The following is a 19,765-nucleotide window of genomic DNA, read 5'->3' as shown; positions in this document are numbered from 1 at the left end:
AACTAGAGGTAGAAATAGTTTCCTTTATCTTTCTCCTGCTTTGTGGGGATGACTAAGAATAGACTTTTCACCTCTGAATTATAATCACTGAGGACAAAAAATCAAACATTTGAGCAGCAGGGCATCCTGGGTGCTACAACTTACGTGGCTTTTTTGTGGTGACATTGATTGCGGGGAGGAAGGGGCCGGTGCCCGCTGTGTTGAAAGCGCTGACCGTCAGGAAATACTGCGTGTTTCCTGCCAGGCCGCTCACTGTGACCGAGGTCTGGTTCCAAGGCACCCTCACCTTCCCCATGGTCTCTGGTTTAGTGTCATCCTCCCAGTAAACCACCTGTTTGACATAGAGAGCATGCCATCTGGCATTTAAACCACGATACACGGCTTTGGATCAGAGAAAATGTTTTCCTTCACAAACAGCAAAACAAAATATCTGCAGTTGTTTTTGATGTCTTGGGGGAAGGCAATGTTGTTAAATGATGGCTGAATCCTTTAAGGATGATCACATTTACCTTTCCAGAAGGATATTTGATCTGAAATGAAAAAGTCTTTGCTAATGGACTTTTACAGCTCCTACAAATGTTTCACTATTGTTCAGATACTACTGAAAGAGTGACACAGCAGAGAAGATATTAAGCATCCATTTCCTTATTGATTAATTTACTGATTCTTTTCATCATTAATAAATGATTGAATCATTATAATATGAATAATAAGCACAGAAAATGCTCATTGAAATTCCCTAAAGTGCATGGTGACACCATAAAACCAACCAGCAGTCAAAAACACAAAGGTATTGAATTTAAAATCATGCAGCAACAAGCAGCAAATGCTCATATGTGAGTAGCTCAGACCACTTTGGTGTTTTTAGTTGAATCTGTGGGGCGTCACACAGCATGTACTATTTATTTTTCCACTGATGAAAATGGAAAGGAAATATTCCTGATTGATACTAACTACAATTACCAAACCTAAAATAAGCGAAAATCGCTGTTATCGCTCCTTCTACCCTTCAAACTGAGAATAAATGACAAAACATCCACCCCGCCTCCACCCATCTACTTTTCTATCATCACTATTCAGCGTGAGCTGATGTTGACATCACCGGGGTAGCTCAGATACGAAATGTCACGACGGCTTATTTTCCCTGATGGGAATATTGAAACAACTTTGACTTTACTCAGCAAAAGAATCACAACAACATCTTAGAGTAAAGCTCTTTGATCACCCTGATTATTAAGTGAGAATTATGCAGGTGAGGCAATCAGGCTGTCCCAGTTTTTGAAGGTAAAGTAGAATGAAATCTATTATTTTGGGTTGAAAATGTTTAATATTCCTATTTCAATTAGCGAACAATGACTAAAGACTGAAGACTGATTCCCGCGGTGCTGCTGTGCTCGACTGTAAAAACACTTAAGTCTTAATCAGCTTTCAGTATCATCCCACGGGTTTTCGGTGCGGTACGATAGCGTTTCTTGGCATTCTGACATGAGGTGTGGTATAGTATTGCAGCACAGACTATCATGAAGCTCTGCATCATGATACCCCATACAGCAACTGACAGCACCATGAAAAGGCTTCTCTTGAAAACTCGGTGACATGTTTTCCTGTCGCCTCGATACAAAGAACTGTATAATTTTGGCTGTAACAGTCGCCCAACTCAGACAGCCATTTCCATGGCGACGGGGAGTTTGGAAGTGATGGTTTTTGAGGTACAACAGGGGTGATGACAAGCATTTGAATTGTGTTGTGTGTGTGATTTCTATTTCCATTTAAAAGGGTAAAATGTACCTCATAGCCCAGAACCCTTTCAGGGGTGAAGGAGAGAGCCTGCCAATTCACCTCAATCTCAGAGGCTGAGACACTTCTGGCCCAGACTCCCGCTGGCATCCCACTTGGCTCTGAAAACAGACAACAGGAGACTGAGCATTGCTGCCTTCTTCCAACAGCACAGAGATGAGCAGAACAAATCTCTTCGATTTTTACATTTATAACAGTGTGCCATTCTTGTTGATCCCTACTTGGATGAATCATCACACACAGGTGCTGCTGGTAAATAGACCAACACTACACTACAGCCTGACCCCCTCTCAGCATGCTGAGAGGCAGCATAGATCTAAATGCCAACCGGTTTTCAGTGTGGCACAGCTATTCAGAAGAGCAGTGATATTTGGAGGCAATCAGCCTATCCTTACATAAATGTGCTGCAATCTTTTTCCCCCAAAGTTTCCTACCCATTTTTACTTGTAAAAAGATTTCCGCCGATTTATTTTCCTGCATGACTCTTCCTTTTCATGCAGGAAAATAAATGCCACTTCGTTGGAAACCACTTTCCTGATCCTTGCCCTTTCCACAAACAGAAAAATGTTTGTAGCTTTTCAAAGATCCCACTCACGTTCATTCCCTTACCTATCTCTGCAGAGTAGATGGTGACCACGGGGCTGAAGGGACCCTGCCCTTTGCTGTTGTAAGTGCCAACTTTGACATGAAACGGAGAGAAAGGTGCGATGCTGTCGTTGCGGTACACGTAGCGCGATGCGCCCGGAGCAGAGGTGGCCACGTGGGTCCAGCTAACTTCTCCAAAGGCGCGGAAAGCAATGATGTAACCAAAGCTTTCACCATTCTGTAGTTCTTCGGGGACAGGCTGAGAGTGAAACACAAAACTATAGTGATATTAAAACATATACAAACCACTCACGTTCACCCCACTGCTGGGCTGACACAATCACCACCCACTCTCATGGTGCCAAGAGAAGAGCTTGACCCACAAATTGCTTTTGTGACCCACCTGACGAAATGAAATGAGCAGTAAAATGCCATTTAAAAAAAATCTAAAGCTCATTACAGAACGTCCGCGCAGCTTTTAAAATGAAAAGGTATTCCTGATTTTAATGAAATGAGAAAACTGAAATAATGAGATAGCTTTAGCCAGCTAATGACTTCTTTACTACTGACATGATTTTTCAACTACCCAACTGGTTTCCTTCTTTGCTCAACTTGAAAAATTCAGATTTGACTAAACAACAGCAACTGACCGCAGATCAAAGCCTCATAAGCGACAATAATTGTCAGACTCAGTGTTCTGCTTGTGTACACATCGCTGCTGCCTTACATGCAGACTCTGTAACTAAGAAATTACAACGACTTCAGCGCCAGACTTCAATTGACCCAAAATTTATGACACCCACGAGCCAAAGAGAGAAGGGGCTTTGATTTAGTGAGAAATATTAAGCACCTCACTCAAGGATAAAAAAGATTAACTGTGGCCACTTTGAATAACAGACTAGAACACAAGACTGATGACTTACCTCCCATGTGATGACCAGTTCAGATCTGCTCCCGCCTCCTCCACCCACATCACCTGGCGCTGCATCAGGAACTACACAACACAAACCTTATTCACGCCTCCATATAAGAAACACTTAAGGCTTTAGAAAGATGTACAAAAAGAGATGGTGGGATGATCCGAAACCAGTTGTTTTTTTTGTTTCGTTTTTGCAGTTTGAGGTTTTGATATTTTTGATATATATCTGATCAGGATCAATGATTTAAGGGGAAAATGGTGAGTTGCATTGGCTGTACCTGCATCCTCTGTCCTGGTCTTGACTGACACAGGGCTGGGTTCTCCAACCCCAACACTGTTTCTGGCCAAAACCCGAAACTCGTACTCCACCCAGGCATTGAGGTCCACCACAGTGGCTGTCAGTGTGTTCCCATCGATTATCTCGGGGACTGGAAAAAAACAGGGAAAATTGAGCAGAGATGACAAATCATTGAACACATATGTCTTAAGCAGCGTAGCCTGGTCCATAGTTACCCTTATGAGGAATGTCAGGGGAGCTTTGGCTGTGAGTCTAGACCCCTAAAGGTCTGCTACACATTCAGAAAACAGGTAAGGCAGGTTAAGGCGGGGTTACCTGTCTGTGTCTGCAACACTGTTCTTTAATGCAAACACTGGGGGTGCCAGTCCTTATTTTTATCCTTTGAAATCCTAAACTGTGACTTTACCTGTACGTTAACAGATTTTCTGGCTACTTGGGGGCAACTTAAAGCTATAAGCTATAAACACAACACTGACTGACACTGATATTATTTATCACTTTTTATGTTGTTCTTTTTGAAGCTGCCAGCAAACAGTTGCCTATTATACATCCAGCAGATATGGAGCAACATTAGTAATCATTTAGAGTTGTGTTGCTCAGCAACTGCTAAATCTAAGTTGGACATTTTCTCTCCTTTGAGCTCTGTTTTTGCAAGTTGAAAAACCAAAGTGATGAGCTGAAAGCTTGCAGACCTGCAGAGTCTGGTGATAATTATCTTTGGGTTCATCATTACAAGCGACCCCTTTCACATTACACATAGTCATTTGATTGTTTATTAAAATAAAAATATTCATTATAGCAGCTTTAACTTGACCCAACTTTGCCCTTTTTTCCTTCTTGTTTCGTAGGAATCGCAGCTTACTGCTGTGTGCTGTACTGAGGCGTTACTTATTTGTGGATATGTACTGCACTCTTTTGTGCCTTATCTTATGCTTATAATATGTGCCTTCATCTTCCACAGGAACAAGAGCTAGATGCCATCCAAACAGACTTGACTTCGCTTAAGCCAGTGATTTTCAAACACCCCTTCAGAAGCCAAAAAAAGTCACCCACTCCACAATTTTGGTCAGTCATTAAGAACTATACGGGAAGCAACCAATAAAAAAAAAAATCCAAGATCCAAGCTGAATTTTAGTGAGATAAACGTTTATTTTCCCTAAATAAATCCTATTTTTTTAACTTAGTTTCATGCCCCCAGTTTGAGAGCCACTGGTTTAAGCAAATGAAATGGATTCTGGTTTGAAGACTGAGGGGTAAAGGTCATTAAAATGGTTTAAATGGGATCATGTAAAAGCAGAAACAATAACCTCTAGCTCTCTTGAGGAAGACCCTGAAACCCTCCCATCTCCAGAGCGGTCGCTCTCCAGCTGACCCTACACTCTGACCTCGCAGCTGTAAGAGAATTTCCCTGCAGGGATCCATAAATTATCTGAGTAACATGACACGTGGCACGAGATGAAAATTCATCTTTGAGTGGTGCCTACCTGTGTTAACCCTCTGCCAGCCCACAGTGAAGGGAGTCCTGGTCTGGATGAGGTAATTGGTGATGGGGCTGCCGTTGTCTCTGCCGGCGCTCCAAGCCAGCTGGGCTGTACTGTCTGTCACCTCCTCCACCATCACAGAGTCTGGAGGGCTGGGGGGACCTGGCTCAAACACACAAACAGACACTGTGAGGCACTTGCACATGCAGAGGCACAGATGAGACTACAAAATGTGGACGCAAGGGTGTGTACTCTCACATACTGCAAGAAAAAACACGAACAGCAAAGATATTTGCACAAAAACACATCCAGCTCCGCAACACTGAGAGACTATTAGGCTTAGCCGAAAGCTTCTATATCTTGAAATCAACCATAACAGGAGAAAAACATTTTTTAAAAACCTTTGAATTTGAGGTGAAGTTATGCCCTTCATAAGGAATTAAAAATGTATTCAAGATTTATCCTCCAATATTCACAGAACTCGTAATCCTTCCCTTTCATGGCCCTCCTGGTAATTGATCGATGAAACAGCAGACGTAAGTAGATGCAGGGAGTTGAATTAAAAGGTAAGAGATGAAAAAGGGCCTCATAGCCCTGAAGAACCAGAGTTTTATCATTTATTTTCATTATCCCACCAATTAAGCGGTGTGATGTTTTACTTTAGCCTCATCTACTGTTTCCTGTCCTAATGAATGTGTCGGCTCATCAGAAATAATAGACCACTAGAGAGCTGTGAGACAGACTGCAGAATAATAACGCCCCTAGCCCTGCTCACACTCCTCACCGGCTCTGTAGTGGCTTCTAATCTGAAGCAAAACATTGTAATTATTAAAGCTTTAAATGGTTGTTTTAATAAACAATCAATGCTTGGGAGAAACAAACAAGTGCTTTTGTGTTTATGGCTCATGCACTATGTATATGCTACATGTGCAAATGTGTGTTTGCATTAATATTTAGCAGATTGTGCCCAGCATGCATGTTAAGAAGTAAATGCTGGACTACATTTTCTTGTTTACAGAAGCCTTTAATGTGCAAGCAACATACATTTGGCCTGAAAGCTCTGGCTTTAGAGATATTGATCTTTGTAAAACTCATTAGCAGCTCTTGATCAAAAAAACCTTTAATACACTGGCCTCATTAATACATATTAATGGAGCACACAATCAAGGATCAATTCCTTATCCTCTTAATTATATTTCATTGGCGGAGGCAAGAGGGTGTTGTCACTGTCTTGAGGGTGTTCAAATAATCTGTTATTAATATGGACAGACTGTCTGGGCTTTTATTGTGAACTTGGCACAGGGCAAGTTAATATCTGGCTGTGTTATGAACACTTACAGACACCATAATATTATTTTGATTTGAACTGAATATTACCCAAATTTGTAATATATGTCACACGTGTCAGAAGTGAATTTAAATCACAGTATGTAATAAAAGCGATGCAACGATAATGAAAAAACACATATTTGCACAGTGCTGTGTGTTTCCCGACGCACTGTCTTCCAGGGTGATGAGGATGATGATGATGATGTAACTGTCAAACAAGCACAAGTGCTGGCCAAGTGGTTTGAATGCTAATGACCATGGTGTTATCTGTATAACATGACCTTCTCCATAACCACCACCACCCAGTGGAGTGTTTGCGAGGCATCATGGAGTGGCATCAAAAACATTTTCGACTGCTATTGTAAAAAAACAAGAACCCAGATGATCACTCAAGAGTCTTTGTGTCAGGAGCTATTATCATTGACCTTCAGTGCTGCGAGAGGAGTGGAGTGAGACGGGATGTGAAAAAGCACCCTGCAAAATGACTGAGTTACCATCACTGGCTAATATTACATGATTGCAATAATACCTCTATCACCGATAACACCAATAATCAGCATTACAGCTATTATGATCATAAATGACCACGTATACTGCTGCGATCACACGAGGTCCAGCCTAAAGCACAATCCCACTGACTCAATCATTATCACAGTTAAATGAGTCCTGCATTATTCACACTGTTGTCTTAACATTAAAATTGCATTTTCTGAGTGCATGTAAATGCAGCCACCGAGGGAAGCTGGATCCCGCTGTAGTGTATTCTCAGCTGCCTCTTGCAGTATATACTGTAGCCATGCAGATAGTTTGCGCTTTATTTGTCAAGCTTTTTTAAGCTATCCATCTCTGAGATTTCTGCCTCCACCCAAAAATAAATGGGAGTGAACAGATGTTTTTTGTGGTGCAAACAGCTTTGAAAAATGACATTTTAAAAAATTTAACAGCAACATCTCTTTCCAGTGTCGCCATTGCTTTGGGTAATACACACAACACAGGACAATTTGTCTGGTGGAAAGTAGTTCCAATGGAAACAGCATATGTTGATTAGCCACACAGGGACAGGGGTCCTTGTACTGGATCACAATTTTATTTATCATTTTATCTCTTTACTTCTACTCCACTAAATTAAAATGGACATCTTGTACTCTGCTTCAAGTATCAGTTACAGTTACTTCACAGATTGAGACTTGATGTAAAAAAACACATATCTTATAAAATACAATCAAATGTTGACCATTACAACAGTGCTTCCTAATCTTTTTGACTTGTGACCCCTTACAAAAAAGCATTGTCTCATTGCTAATCATTGTCATGATTCAGACATCTATGAGTTGCACCACTCTGAGGTCCGAGGGCCAAAGAGGTCAAATTCTCCATTATCTCCCAAAAAAGCATAAATGGTGATAAATCATGGGTTTAGTCTCCGTGATGTCACCCATAGGTTTTTGAAGAGCTCAGTGACAGTGGCTCCGGCTGCCACCATCATCTCCGCCTAACTCCCGACTAATGCAAAGATGAGCAAAGAGGTGAGTGTGGGTGGATCTGAGGGGGATGAATGAAGCCTGGTTGCTGAAACTCAGCAACTAGCTGTCGCTCAAAGTGGCCACTCCTATAATTATGCATAACTTTAAGCCTTAATATATTTGAAACAAGTGAATTATATCAAAATTAACCCCTGTACATTTGTAATAAACAGGGAAATTAGCTAAAGTGACCAAAACTGTTTTTTGTACCAGACTGCAAACATGTTTATTTCTGCTGTAAATATGGCCATTTTATGGGGCTCAAGTAGCCATTCGGGGAACTGCAGTTTTTGAAGTCCTGGAGGTTGCCGCTTAAAATAAAGCAAAGATTAGATACAAATCCATTTGTACTTTGTTCTTTTCTTCTCTTCTACCTCATTAATCATTTCACTGCTCCTCAGACTTAACTTGTGACCCCTTGGAGACACGCAGCCCTGAGGAGGGGAACCACTGTGCAAAACAACCTAACAGTTAATACTGTACTAACAACAAGCTACATCTTGACCTCCAACAGTGCTTACACACTTTGTATGAAGCATATTACTACATGGGCTCAGGAACAGATTGCATTCTGTTTTTGTTTACGTTTTACACAGCATCCAAACCTTTTTGGAATCAGGCTCATAATTTGCGTGAGCACAGCTTGAGTCTTGGGTGGTTAATATGCAGCATGTGTTATATATGGCATTGCACAATGAAAGAGCTACTTGTGTCCTTTATAGGTTATAGGTATAAAGGTAGTGGGGTTTTGAAACAGGATAATGACTGGCTGCTAGATTGGATAGTCAAATCAATGGTTTTTAGAGGTTTGCAGTTGTGGGCAAGCAAAGCCATTCTTCACCCTCCATGAGTGGTTTTCTATTCAGCTTCATGCTTTGTCGCCCAACATTTGAAGCTATTCAATCCAAGCAATGAGACATCCGTGACAGCTGCCGTGAGCAGGAAGTGTAAATAATGCACAATCTGAGTCACAAGTTTCTCTCCAGTCAATACCAGGGCCAATCCATTTCTAGGGGCTTGATATTGCTTCTCCTTGAAAAACAGTCTTATTTCCACTTAGTTCTTACCCATTTGGAAAGGAGCACTTATTAATGCCATTTGCTAAGAAGATCTTCAGCTGAATCACTGGTGGGCATCCTCACAAAATAAAGATACGGATCCGAACCATTTCAAATCTTGACACCAAAATCATCCCTCACCCCATCTGACATTTAACATATTTGCTTAGTGTCAATTTGCTTCGCTATTTGGCTTATTGATCAAAGCCAGAGACATCCATCCGCCCAGCCAGCACGCAATACAAACCTGCCATTCCCCCAAACACATTACAAAAGTTGTTCTGTTTTGTTCTGCCCGATGTAATTCTTGACAATTGTGTCTCTATGGAGCTATACATACTGCACGAGTGAGCACAGACAGGCATCTAAGCACTCCACTGTCAAGTTCATTGCAACAATATTGGAAATTGGTCATTACAAAGAGAGAGAGAGAGAAAAAATAGCTGATATTCCTACAATTTCACAGTTTTGTCAAGTTCTCTACTTCTACAAATATCCCTGAAAGCAATCTAAAAGAGAAGCAAGCCTGCACTATTTGATGTAATCAAGCGATTGCTAGTAGAAATAAGCAGGACATGAAAACTGCACACTCTCTGATGACATCTAGAATGATTTTCATGAGAATATGGGCATTTTGGTCGCACTGCAATCACCAGCTGAAACAAAACCCATTTTGGTTTAAAAGCCTAAATGAACACTGCACGTCCAGACAGTCATCATTTTTAATATTCTCAGTAAAGCATATCCATAGATAGATGTTTTCTTTTGCCTTTATTTTTATGGAAAGAAGGCTTTATTTGGTAACCTTTACAGAATACAGACATCTTTTTATTGTGGCTACATCCATCACCCACTTTACTGCTATTACATGTCGAGGTGTCCTTGAGCAAGACATTGAACCTCACACTGCTCCCGGTGCAACATACTGTGTGTGTGTGTGTGTGTGTGTGTGTGTGTGTGTGTGTGTGTGTGTGTGTGTGTGTGTGTGCGTGTGTGTGAATAGGTGAATGAGAGGCAAATTGTAAAGCGCTTTGTCTGTTGAGGTAGAAGAACATTATACAAATCCAGTTCATTTGCCATTAACACTGAATTCTAGATTTTTAATTTCCCGTTTTTTAAAAGAGGAACCCAGAAACAATCCTGGCTGTAAGCCCTGTTTTAATTAGTGACTGCATAGCAGAGAAGAGGTTTTCTTACCTTTCACAATCAATACAGCCACGGCTGACAAGCTCTCCACGTCCGTGTCCACCACACAGATATATTTGCCGGCATGGTAAAGCTGAATGTTCCTGATCATCAGATCTCCTGCTGTTCTCTACCAAGGAGCAATGAAAGCTTTATGTAGCATGAAAGATAACAGACCTTGTGACAGCTTATTAAAGAATGTAGTGAAGCATATATAAGGTGTAGTAAATAGTAGTGCCAAAAACATTTGCAGATCCTGCAGTTATCTAGCTGGGACTCTGCAGAGGAAAATCAGGCCTTTTTTAAGAAGATATTTTACACATATCTCCTGACAGTTCATGCGGCCAAAAACATACAGACAAAGACAAACATAATGAAAAATTTCTGAATATGACAAAACCTCTTAGTCACACACTGCTGTCCAAGATGAGCTCAGGTGAAAAGATCACGGCCAGAATTCACAAAACTGTAGGCAGCAAATGGAGTTTTTGTGTTTGACAAGGCCTCTGCAATTTCACATGCTTTTTATAGAGGTCATCACCATGACCTTCAGGACCTGCCGCAAGAAAACTGCTCAAATAAGCTACTAGTACTGAGTTCAGTCGGTTTTTGCTCAATTGGAGAGGGAAAAAAAGCCCTCCAGATTCTCATCTGAGAGGACACCCGTAAGCAGCAAATGGTAAATTAGTGGTGAAATCGTTCTCTTGGCATTGGCAGGGAAATGTGGCAGCACAGCCAGCGTGGTTTAATTATGGAAATTAAATTCCTTGAAGCAGCAAAGTTAAGTTGATAATCTCTTTGGACTGAGGATATTCTAGCATTGCTGAAGAAGTAGTCTGTTTTCAGATAAGAACATTGTCAGTCAAACAGGCACAGGAAGAATGGTTAATCTCGAAGGGTGTGAGGGTGTTCTTAAAGTGTTTTGTCATTTGGGGCTCTGCCATGCTTTCACTCCTTTAAAAGACACCTCTAATGATGTGTATCCCCTTTCTGTTATAAGGAGCGGTGCAGCAGGCTATGTCAAAGTAGAATTTGAAAAGAATTCAAGACCAGTCAAAAGTATTAAAAATAGATTACTTCAGAGGGCTGAGCTCTGGTAGGAGAAGGGTACTCAAAAAGATGACAACCTGTCACAATGGCTGAGCAGCTAACGCATTACCTACATGATGATTTTTATGTAGGAAGTGTGTTTTGACATCCCAACCGACAGGCTCCCATTCACAAAAGTACAACTGGAGGCTTAGAGGGGGTTGAATGATCTAATGGCGCTTCCTTCCAAAGATTTCCACATTCCCACCACTTATCATGCGACCGAGACTTTAAGAATTGCGAGAAGGATAGTATCACGCCCTCTGCAGCAAAACTGGCCACAGTAAATCTCTATGAGAGCTACTACGATGTCAACCCACAAGCCATCTCTTTTAACTAATGGTAGGGATGAAGTGAAGCAAGATGGGAACAGGTGCCAATTGCCCATTCACACATTCTGTAGAGGTACGACTGTGGGTCACTCACCCCACCCACGAGCTCAAAGTGACCGTCTCCCTTGGCGATGAGCTGTCCGTTGAAGGCCCAGGAGAAAGAAACGTCGAGGACGGGGTCACTGGTGACCTGACAGGGTAACACGATGCTCTCGCCCACAATGATCTCCATGTCCACTGGTCCCTGGGTGATTCTGGTTGGATCTGCAAACGTTGTGAGAGGGAGTCATTTGTGGCCCGGGAAGCTGCCAAACTCATACAGAACATGAGAAATTTCATTGCAACATCTGGGAGCAGATCCCCTCTGACTTGAGAAAAACATGAAGTTTGTCTGCCCTAATGAGCTCAGCTCAGCGTTATTATGGATTACACTGCTTTTCTTGTCAGGACCCACCTTACTGTGCCTCTGACTGGCACTACTCTGCCTCCAATTGGCTAACCCACATTCTTACCCGAACCCTAACCAATCTCATTAACCAACACAACCAACAAAGGCAACCAATCAGAGGCAGAGTAGGGTGGGTCCAGCCAAGAACAGCACTGGGATCCATAATAACACTAAGCTAGTCTTGTGACAGATGCTTTTTAAGTAATTTTGTTCAACAGAATAGAAGGTTTAAAAACATAAGCATTAATTAATTAACTTATCCCTGAGCCAGATGCATATTTAGAGGTAGCTTTCTAGTTTAGCTAGCTTGCTAGCTAATATTACACTGATCATACCCATAAAACTTCAAATAATAGCCCAGGCTTGTATTTGTTTGAACAGCATCCAGCCTTTGTGGTTGCCCCATAAGTTGAAATGAGATCTGCTCCCCTGTTGCAACGAGATGAGCGGTGCTTTGTTGATTTTCTCGAACAGAGGCAGACTACTGATACAGCACTTACCGGAGCACAAGAATGTTCTCTTTAATACACTAAGTTACAGGCAGAGGAGTATTATCTGTATAGAGGAAGGTCTCATGCAAGTCTCAGTTGAATAATGTGATAACATGAAGCCTGCCACCACTAAAATGGCCTAATACTCCGGGCCGACACAGCTAGAATAATCTTCTGAAATCCTGATAGCAATTACAATACACTGTGGATCAGATAAAACTTCATGTAATGGGCTTCTCTGTGCATCCAGAACAAAAATGAGGGGCACTGCTTCAAAGTCTACAATAGCAATCATTTGGCTAAGTCTGCTGTGCTTCAAAAGTCAAGATAATGAATCTGCTAGAATCAAATAAAGAAGGTACAACACAAAGGAAGAGGATTTGTACTCTTACCTTACACACAGTGTCAAGGGACAAAAAAAAGGGTCCCCCCCAGTTCTTAAGCTAGTAATGATCAATGCATGGGTCACGCCTCTGTGTCAGTGACTGCATTATGGCCTTGAAAAACAGTCATGTAAAAACATAACTGTCCTTGGCACTTACAGCAGCAGAGAATAGCATTCAGCACATTAATAAAACCAATAAGAGAGCTCACAACTATCACTCCACTGGAAACACACGCTCCACAATAACAGCATCTCTAACACCTCCTCGCTAACGCTTTCATTGCTTCCACTCAGGGCACTTTGGTTTGTTGCAGTAAATTGGCTGTTTCAGCTGCTTTGAGGAAAACAATGATCGAGTATTTTCTCAAACACCTTCCAAGTGCATTATTGCAGCTGCTGCAAAATGCAGCCAAACAAAACAGCTCAATAAAATAACTGAAAGAAAACAAGAGTTTTTTGTGTTTTTTCAAGTTGCATTTGAGCATTTGTAAGGATAACACCCCCTGAAATAAATAAATATAGCAAGAAAATCACATTTAAATGAGTCTAAAAACATTTAAGGCTGTTAATTATGCAAAGATGTTTAGCCCCTCAAAGAGAGAGACTTCTTTTAGTTTTGATGTGCTCCTCAGAGCAAAACCCAAACTCTGTTTATGTTTTCAACCCACCAGTTATTGAGTCAAGTCCTTGCGGTGCAGTAGCTCTCTCCTGTGTTAATCCATACTGAGCAATAAATTCTGCTTACTAAGTGGGACGCACAAGCTTTCTGCTATTTAACAGTGGAGCTCACCGGTAACAAGGAGCCTTCCAGTTGTACTTGACATGCCAAATCTATTCCGAGCGAAGCACGTATAGCTGCCTGCATCAGACTTGCTCACGTTGGCAAGCCTCAGCGTTCCATCCGGGGACAGTGTGATCCTAGAGGAGTGTACAAACACAGACAGCAGCTTACAATCCAATTTGCGAGAACAAAGAATCATTTTAACATGAGATAAACTCTGTTTCTCGATTTGTCTACGTGTCAGTGATCACGTATGTGACCAAATGAGGCTTGAAAAGGGCGCAGGTGGGATGAATAATGCACCCACTCTGAAAATACTGAATTGATTGAATTATCTGTGTGCATTGCTGTCGCTACTTTGAACAGCCACCTTTTTTTTTTTTTTTTGCTCTACCATCATAAAAGCAGTTTCGGAACACATGCAGGAACATCTCGTTCAGTCATTACCTGTCATTGGTGTGGATGGGCAGGTTTCCTTTCTTCCATAAGATGCTGGCGATGGGATAGGCCTGGGGTTTACACTCTAACGTCACAGTAGTTCCTGCCTTGGCTTTGAGCAAAGCTCTGAGGACGTTCCCTGTGAAGTCTGGAGGAGAGGCTGATGAAGGAAACAGTAAACTGACTTTAGTACAAGACTGCAGCAAACCTCAGAAGGTATCTGAAGCGTGCTTCAGTTTGATCTGGGAAAATCATCAGATTGTAAAGAAATGGAGACTGACATTTCAACAGCTGGAATGAGAATCAAATAAATCTAAAATCGAATCACTGCTGATGATTTTTTATTCCATTTTCTGCATATGAAATGGGTTTCTGAAGAAATCTTAAAATACTTTTAATTGTTTCTTCTGCAGAAGATCACATTTTCCACTCAAATGGGAATTCTGCATCCACCACCCGTTCCCAACATGACATCAATATAAATCAGGATAACACCAAGGGAAAAATGATTTGTCAAATGTGTTTGGCCCCACAAAACCATCCTCGCTGACCCCATTATCTGCTAATCCAGGCAACCTTTAAGAATGACAGTAAATTGACCTTTAAGATTCTTCGGCAACAACGATTTGAGGATTTAAGCGACAGATAAATGCCACCTTACCTAAAACCATTAGTTCAGCAGCAAAATATATGACGCCGTGTTTATTCTCAGCCACACACTGGTACATGCCAGCGTCAGATAGCGTCAGCACTGACACTGACAGGACTCCATCCTCCACATGGATTCTGTCCTGTGAAGAAAAGGATGAAAGAAAGCAATTATTGCTTAAGACTTAAAGGTAGCTTTCGCTTTGCTCAGTGCGCTCTGGCAAAGCTCAATAACCATCGGATTGAGTGAGAGGCATTGTCAATGGGTGCAGATCAAATCAGGATTATGTTGCAGAGAATGAATCAGTCAGAGCACAAACCACATTTTTGTTTTCCATTTACAGTATGCTTCTTCTCACCATCATGTAAACCAGTCTTACAGTGTGTCGGTTGGCCCGCTCGTCTGAACTGTTTCTAACTGGATGTTTTCAGGACTAATATCTGGCAGTGGAAACGGAGTTTGTGAAAACCATAAAACGAAACACAGCTTATATTGTTTCTGTTTTGCCTGTGAGGATCAAAGGACCAGTGAGCAGGATTTGAGGGGATATATTGGCAGAAATGTCATATAATATTCACAGTTATGTTTTGCTAATCACCGGAAAACAACATGTGTTTTCATGACCTTAGATGAGCACTTTATGTCTACAGAAGGAGCGGGTCCTCTTCCACGGACACCACCATGGAGACCACCGTGTTTCTACAGTAGCCCAGGATGGACAAACCAAACACTGACTCTAGCAGGCACCATAGGAGAAGGATGAGATGAGGTGTATTCAGATGGCGAATCAGGAACCTCAAAGCTAGATGCCACTAAATCGTACACACTGGACCTTTACGCTGTCACACTCATTCTCAAGCCATGTGTGACATGAAATAACAATTAGGAAAAAAAAGACAATATTGCCTTTTTAACTGTGCAACTGCCAATCATATTCTAAATGGTGAATATATTCTTGAAATCAAATTAAAGAATGACATTTTAAAAAAATGTCTTTTTAATAAAATCAGACGGGTTATATTTGCAGTCCAACTCAAAAGAAGAAGCCTTGCCCCGAGCTTTATTAAATGCTAGAAAATTAAGTTTCAAGGTATGAATCTCAAAATACACAAGACGGCATGTATTTCTCTGGTGGTCTAGAGGAAGGTGTGCTGCTATATACAGTATATTTCACAGAAGATTAAAGTCCATTGTCCCTAAATCTGGAGGAGCTTAAACATGCACCATGAATAATGAAAAGCAACCACTGACTCCATTCAGATGAAATGGAGCAATCTCGCAGGGACTACACTGATCCACTCTCTAAGACTGTGTAATCTGCCAAGGTAGAGCAGAATAAGAGACAGTTACATCCAAGTCTCATCACTGGCACACCTCTGCAGGATGTTTACACTCTCCTCTGATCTCACTCTAAATTGCACTTGGAAAAACAGCAACGTGCTTGACGCCAGGCTCTCTAAAATGAAGGGATCAGCTGAAGCTGAAGATTAAGTCTTTAAAATGAAATATTGGTAGGTGGCAGAAGACAGGCTGTAATTTACCCCTGAGAGAAGCTGTTGGCCGTTCTTCAGCCACGTGTAGGAGGGTTTGGGCTTCCCATTGGCCCGGCACTCCCAGTATAGTCTCTCCTCTATGGCCAGGGCCGTGTCCTTCACGGCCTGGATCCACTGAGGCTTGGCTGAGGGAACAGAAATACACTCCAGTGAAATATCTGACGAGAAGCAGATTTTGAAGGAGCAGAGTGATCTCATTAAATATGCTGCATCCAAAATAGTTCAAAGGAAAGCATGCGCACATTGACAGCTCAAATAAGAGAAAATCATAAAAACGTTTGAAGAACGGGTTTGTCTTTAAAGGGGATAGAGGAGAGAGGAGTGAATGCAGAATATCACTCAGCTTTATCAATTAAACGTGTCAGCTGCCTGTGGCCCCAAAGACTGCACCACAAAGCTGGAAGCTAAAGCGAACGCGAATGCGACACCTCCGCTCAGCCCAGCCTGTCACCTTAATTCTGTGTAGAATAAACATCACCCCTGTCCCATCCAGTGCACAACTCATCCTGCATCTTACCTCTGCATATTTACAGCTTTTCAGGAATTTTCATGGGTTGAGTGTTGTGCCCATAATAAGCACAGCTCAGTTCACAGGCACTGTACATACCGTCAGCTCCAATTTCACAAGTGTCATTTTCCCTCTCTCACAAAAATTCACAGCTGAAGTAAGCTGAGAACCCAGAAATGTAACAACGGCAGTAAAACTATAACAACAGCCTTTCTTATCTGGAAAGAGGGTAATGTCTTTTTCCAGCTTTCTATATTACAACAAGCAGTTAAAATTATTACAATTATCATGTTACCAAAGAGGGATAAAACAAAGATTATTTTCATTATCAGTTAATGTGATGATTATTTTAACGATTAATGGATTCATTGTTAAAAAATGGTGAAAATTCACCGTCACAATTTCTCAGAGCCCCAAGTGAGATCTCCAGATCTCCAAGAACCCAAGATTTCTTCATTTACTGTCATAAATGACAAAGAAAAGCAGCAAATTGTCACATTTAAGCAGGTGGAAACAGCAAATGTTTGACATTCTTCTTGAAAAATGACTGAAATGACTAATTATCAAACTAGTTGGTGACTAATTTTCTTTGGATTGACTAATCAATGAATGGACTAATCGTTGCAGCTCTGTTACCAAGTAACAATTGTTAATCACTTAAGCCAATTGTTGATGCCACATGCTGACAGTATTAAATGCAGAACAGGATGGCTAGAAGAGCTTCTAATTCTTAATAACTTTACAATAAGCAATGTTTTTCGTGTTATCTTAGCAAGCCAAACAAGGGTCTTAGTACCATAGAATGCCAGTCGACCGGTGGCCATGTTCTTGCCCATCCTGTTCTCCGCCACACATTCGTATCCTCCTGTATCGTCCTGCTGGAAGCTGGGGATCTCCAGCACGGCATTGGAGTACTTCATTTTGACTTTGCTGGGGAAGGGCACGCCATTAGCCCTCTTCCAGGTGATTTCTGGCACGGGGCTGGAAGAGACAGTGGAAAGTCGTGATTCACATTTAAGATTGTCGCTCAGGTTGCAGGAGCCGGTAATAATCCTGCAATAAAGTGCTTCATGGAGCTTAAAGCCTATTCAGTATATTTTTTGTGGATGAATGGTTTAGAGTTAGCTCAATCCAACAACAACAAAAAAAGCTGTCTCGCATGGTTTTCAAACCAATCATGGCTCGATGCCACACTCTAAGAAATATAACTGCCGCTGTAACTTTACTATACAGAAATTCAGAGGTTCCTCATCTGGAATGAAAGACAGCAGAAGATTGAAAACATGCTTCAAGGAATCCGGCTTACTTCCCAAGGGCGAAACACTCCAGCGTAACTGTTGATCCTTTTGCGGCAGGCACATTGTCTGGGAAATTAACTTCTATTTTCGGCTCGTATTCACCCATCACTCCTATGAAGAGCAAGCACAAGAACTTGCTCAGTCCTCCATTATTCATGACTTACAAGCAATATGGCTTGCATTATGGACCAAACAATAGCACTGTAAAACTAACAGAGGAGAAATAAAAGACACATGAGCGTGACCATGAGAGACTGTTCTCTGAGCAAAGAACATTCTCTCATGGGTAAACTCAAAGTAGTACATCACTGAAGTGTGCAGTCGCCAGGGTGCAGTGAAACGCCAGCAAGGAATACTTTAAATCTCTTCTTGGTGGAACAGATGAGTAGGAATAGAGTAAATCTGAAATCTGTTTTTTTTTTTTTTCAGCTAGTCAGGCTGTTATCTCAAAGCTTGAGTGGGCCGTTCCCAGCCTGTGGTATTTTATTGTTAATATCAGTATTCAGGGAGGACAGTCGAGACAGGGATCTGAAAGTGATGCGATGGGATTTAAATTTATGCAGCTACATGTACAGTACACTGAGTGGAAACTAACTGGTTGAGCCACCAGAACACTCAATGTAATGGTCCAGTGACGTATAGCTTATGTTTAATTCATTCTGAAGGCAATTTTTATTCACTCTTTCCATGAAAGCATAACAGAGAAGAGAACAACAGACCACTGAGGAGCGGCCCGAGAACTCATGTGAAAGCACAGGGAAAGCTTTTAAAGGGAATGCGAATTATAAGAAAGCTATGTCAGCAAAGATGGGATTTGGGTGCTTTGTTTGCTGGCCTACATTGAGGAGCAACTATTTATTTACAGGCATTAGCACTCTGTGACTCAACCGCAGTGAGGCACGACAGGACAAAGAGCAACCATGCTAGCATGTTGATTAAAGGCACCATGAAAGGGAAGGTCCTCCATACATGGCTGAAAGGCACACTTGTCACATCACGGCCGTAAGCTGTTGTCCATCTTACCATCTGTCCGGAGGATCAGAGATGTGGGTGAGCTGTGAACTTTGCCCTTTGTGATGCTGTTCATCACGACACAGGTGTAGTTACCCACGTCAGAGGGCTCCACCTTGGCAATGTAAAGGTTTCCTGTTTGCTGGGAGACGAAACGCCGGTTGTCTTGTTGGACAAAGTATGGGTACTCATTGAAGACCCATGCATAGGTCAGGTCTGGAGGACAAACACACAGATCGTAGACACAAAACAACGTGACATTAAATGGGATCAAGGGTGTTAAATGAGATTCTTAAAAGGCTAATCAACGGTGGCAAGATCATACTTTCATCTTTAACTTCAAATAACTGCACTGTAGGAGGTTAAGACGAAGGCCAGAAAGTTTACCTCCTGAGGAAGTGGGCGTCCCACAAAGCAACACCACTCCTTGTCCCTCTCGAACTGACACTGCGCTTCTGGTGTGGACTTTGAAATGATCTAAGTCTGATGGAAAAAAAACAACAAAAGATGACTGCAGGATCTCACATATCAGAGAGGAACGGAGCTGAGTAAAAGCTCTCAGCAAGACACAGACACAAGCCCATGAGGAAATTGTCATGAGAACTGC

At 41.7% G+C, this 19,765-nt stretch overlaps 1 protein-coding gene across 2 annotated transcripts in view; it reads right to left on the bottom strand.

Moving 5' to 3' along the window:
• The window catches only part of cntn3a.2 (contactin 3a, tandem duplicate 2), a 35,187-nt gene that overhangs the window by 6,122 nt on the left and 9,300 nt on the right, over nucleotides 1-19,765 (bottom strand). For both annotated transcript variants that reach the window (XM_070968138.1, XM_070968139.1), the window contains 16 exons: nucleotides 19,546-19,641; nucleotides 19,171-19,374; nucleotides 18,156-18,258; nucleotides 17,646-17,830; nucleotides 16,330-16,466; nucleotides 14,801-14,930; nucleotides 14,149-14,299; nucleotides 13,711-13,838; nucleotides 11,691-11,860; nucleotides 10,188-10,305; nucleotides 5,084-5,242; nucleotides 3,580-3,729; nucleotides 3,306-3,376; nucleotides 2,407-2,641; nucleotides 1,789-1,898; nucleotides 145-331 (listed from right to left, as the gene is read on the bottom strand). In XM_070968138.1, the coding sequence (XP_070824239.1) occupies nucleotides 145-331; nucleotides 1,789-1,898; nucleotides 2,407-2,641; nucleotides 3,306-3,376; nucleotides 3,580-3,729; nucleotides 5,084-5,242; nucleotides 10,188-10,305; nucleotides 11,691-11,860; nucleotides 13,711-13,838; nucleotides 14,149-14,299; nucleotides 14,801-14,930; nucleotides 16,330-16,466; nucleotides 17,646-17,830; nucleotides 18,156-18,258; nucleotides 19,171-19,374; nucleotides 19,546-19,641 (2,334 nt within the window). The remainder of the gene's footprint in view (nucleotides 1-144; nucleotides 332-1,788; nucleotides 1,899-2,406; nucleotides 2,642-3,305; nucleotides 3,377-3,579; nucleotides 3,730-5,083; nucleotides 5,243-10,187; nucleotides 10,306-11,690; nucleotides 11,861-13,710; nucleotides 13,839-14,148; nucleotides 14,300-14,800; nucleotides 14,931-16,329; nucleotides 16,467-17,645; nucleotides 17,831-18,155; nucleotides 18,259-19,170; nucleotides 19,375-19,545; nucleotides 19,642-19,765) is intronic.

Source organism: Chaetodon trifascialis, chromosome 8, assembly GCF_039877785.1.
Source record: "Chaetodon trifascialis isolate fChaTrf1 chromosome 8, fChaTrf1.hap1, whole genome shotgun sequence".
Taxonomy (NCBI): Eukaryota; Metazoa; Chordata; class Actinopteri; order Chaetodontiformes; family Chaetodontidae; genus Chaetodon; species Chaetodon trifascialis.
The sequence above is the reverse complement of the archived record's forward strand: the minus strand, read 5'-3'. Positions and strand labels throughout refer to the sequence as shown.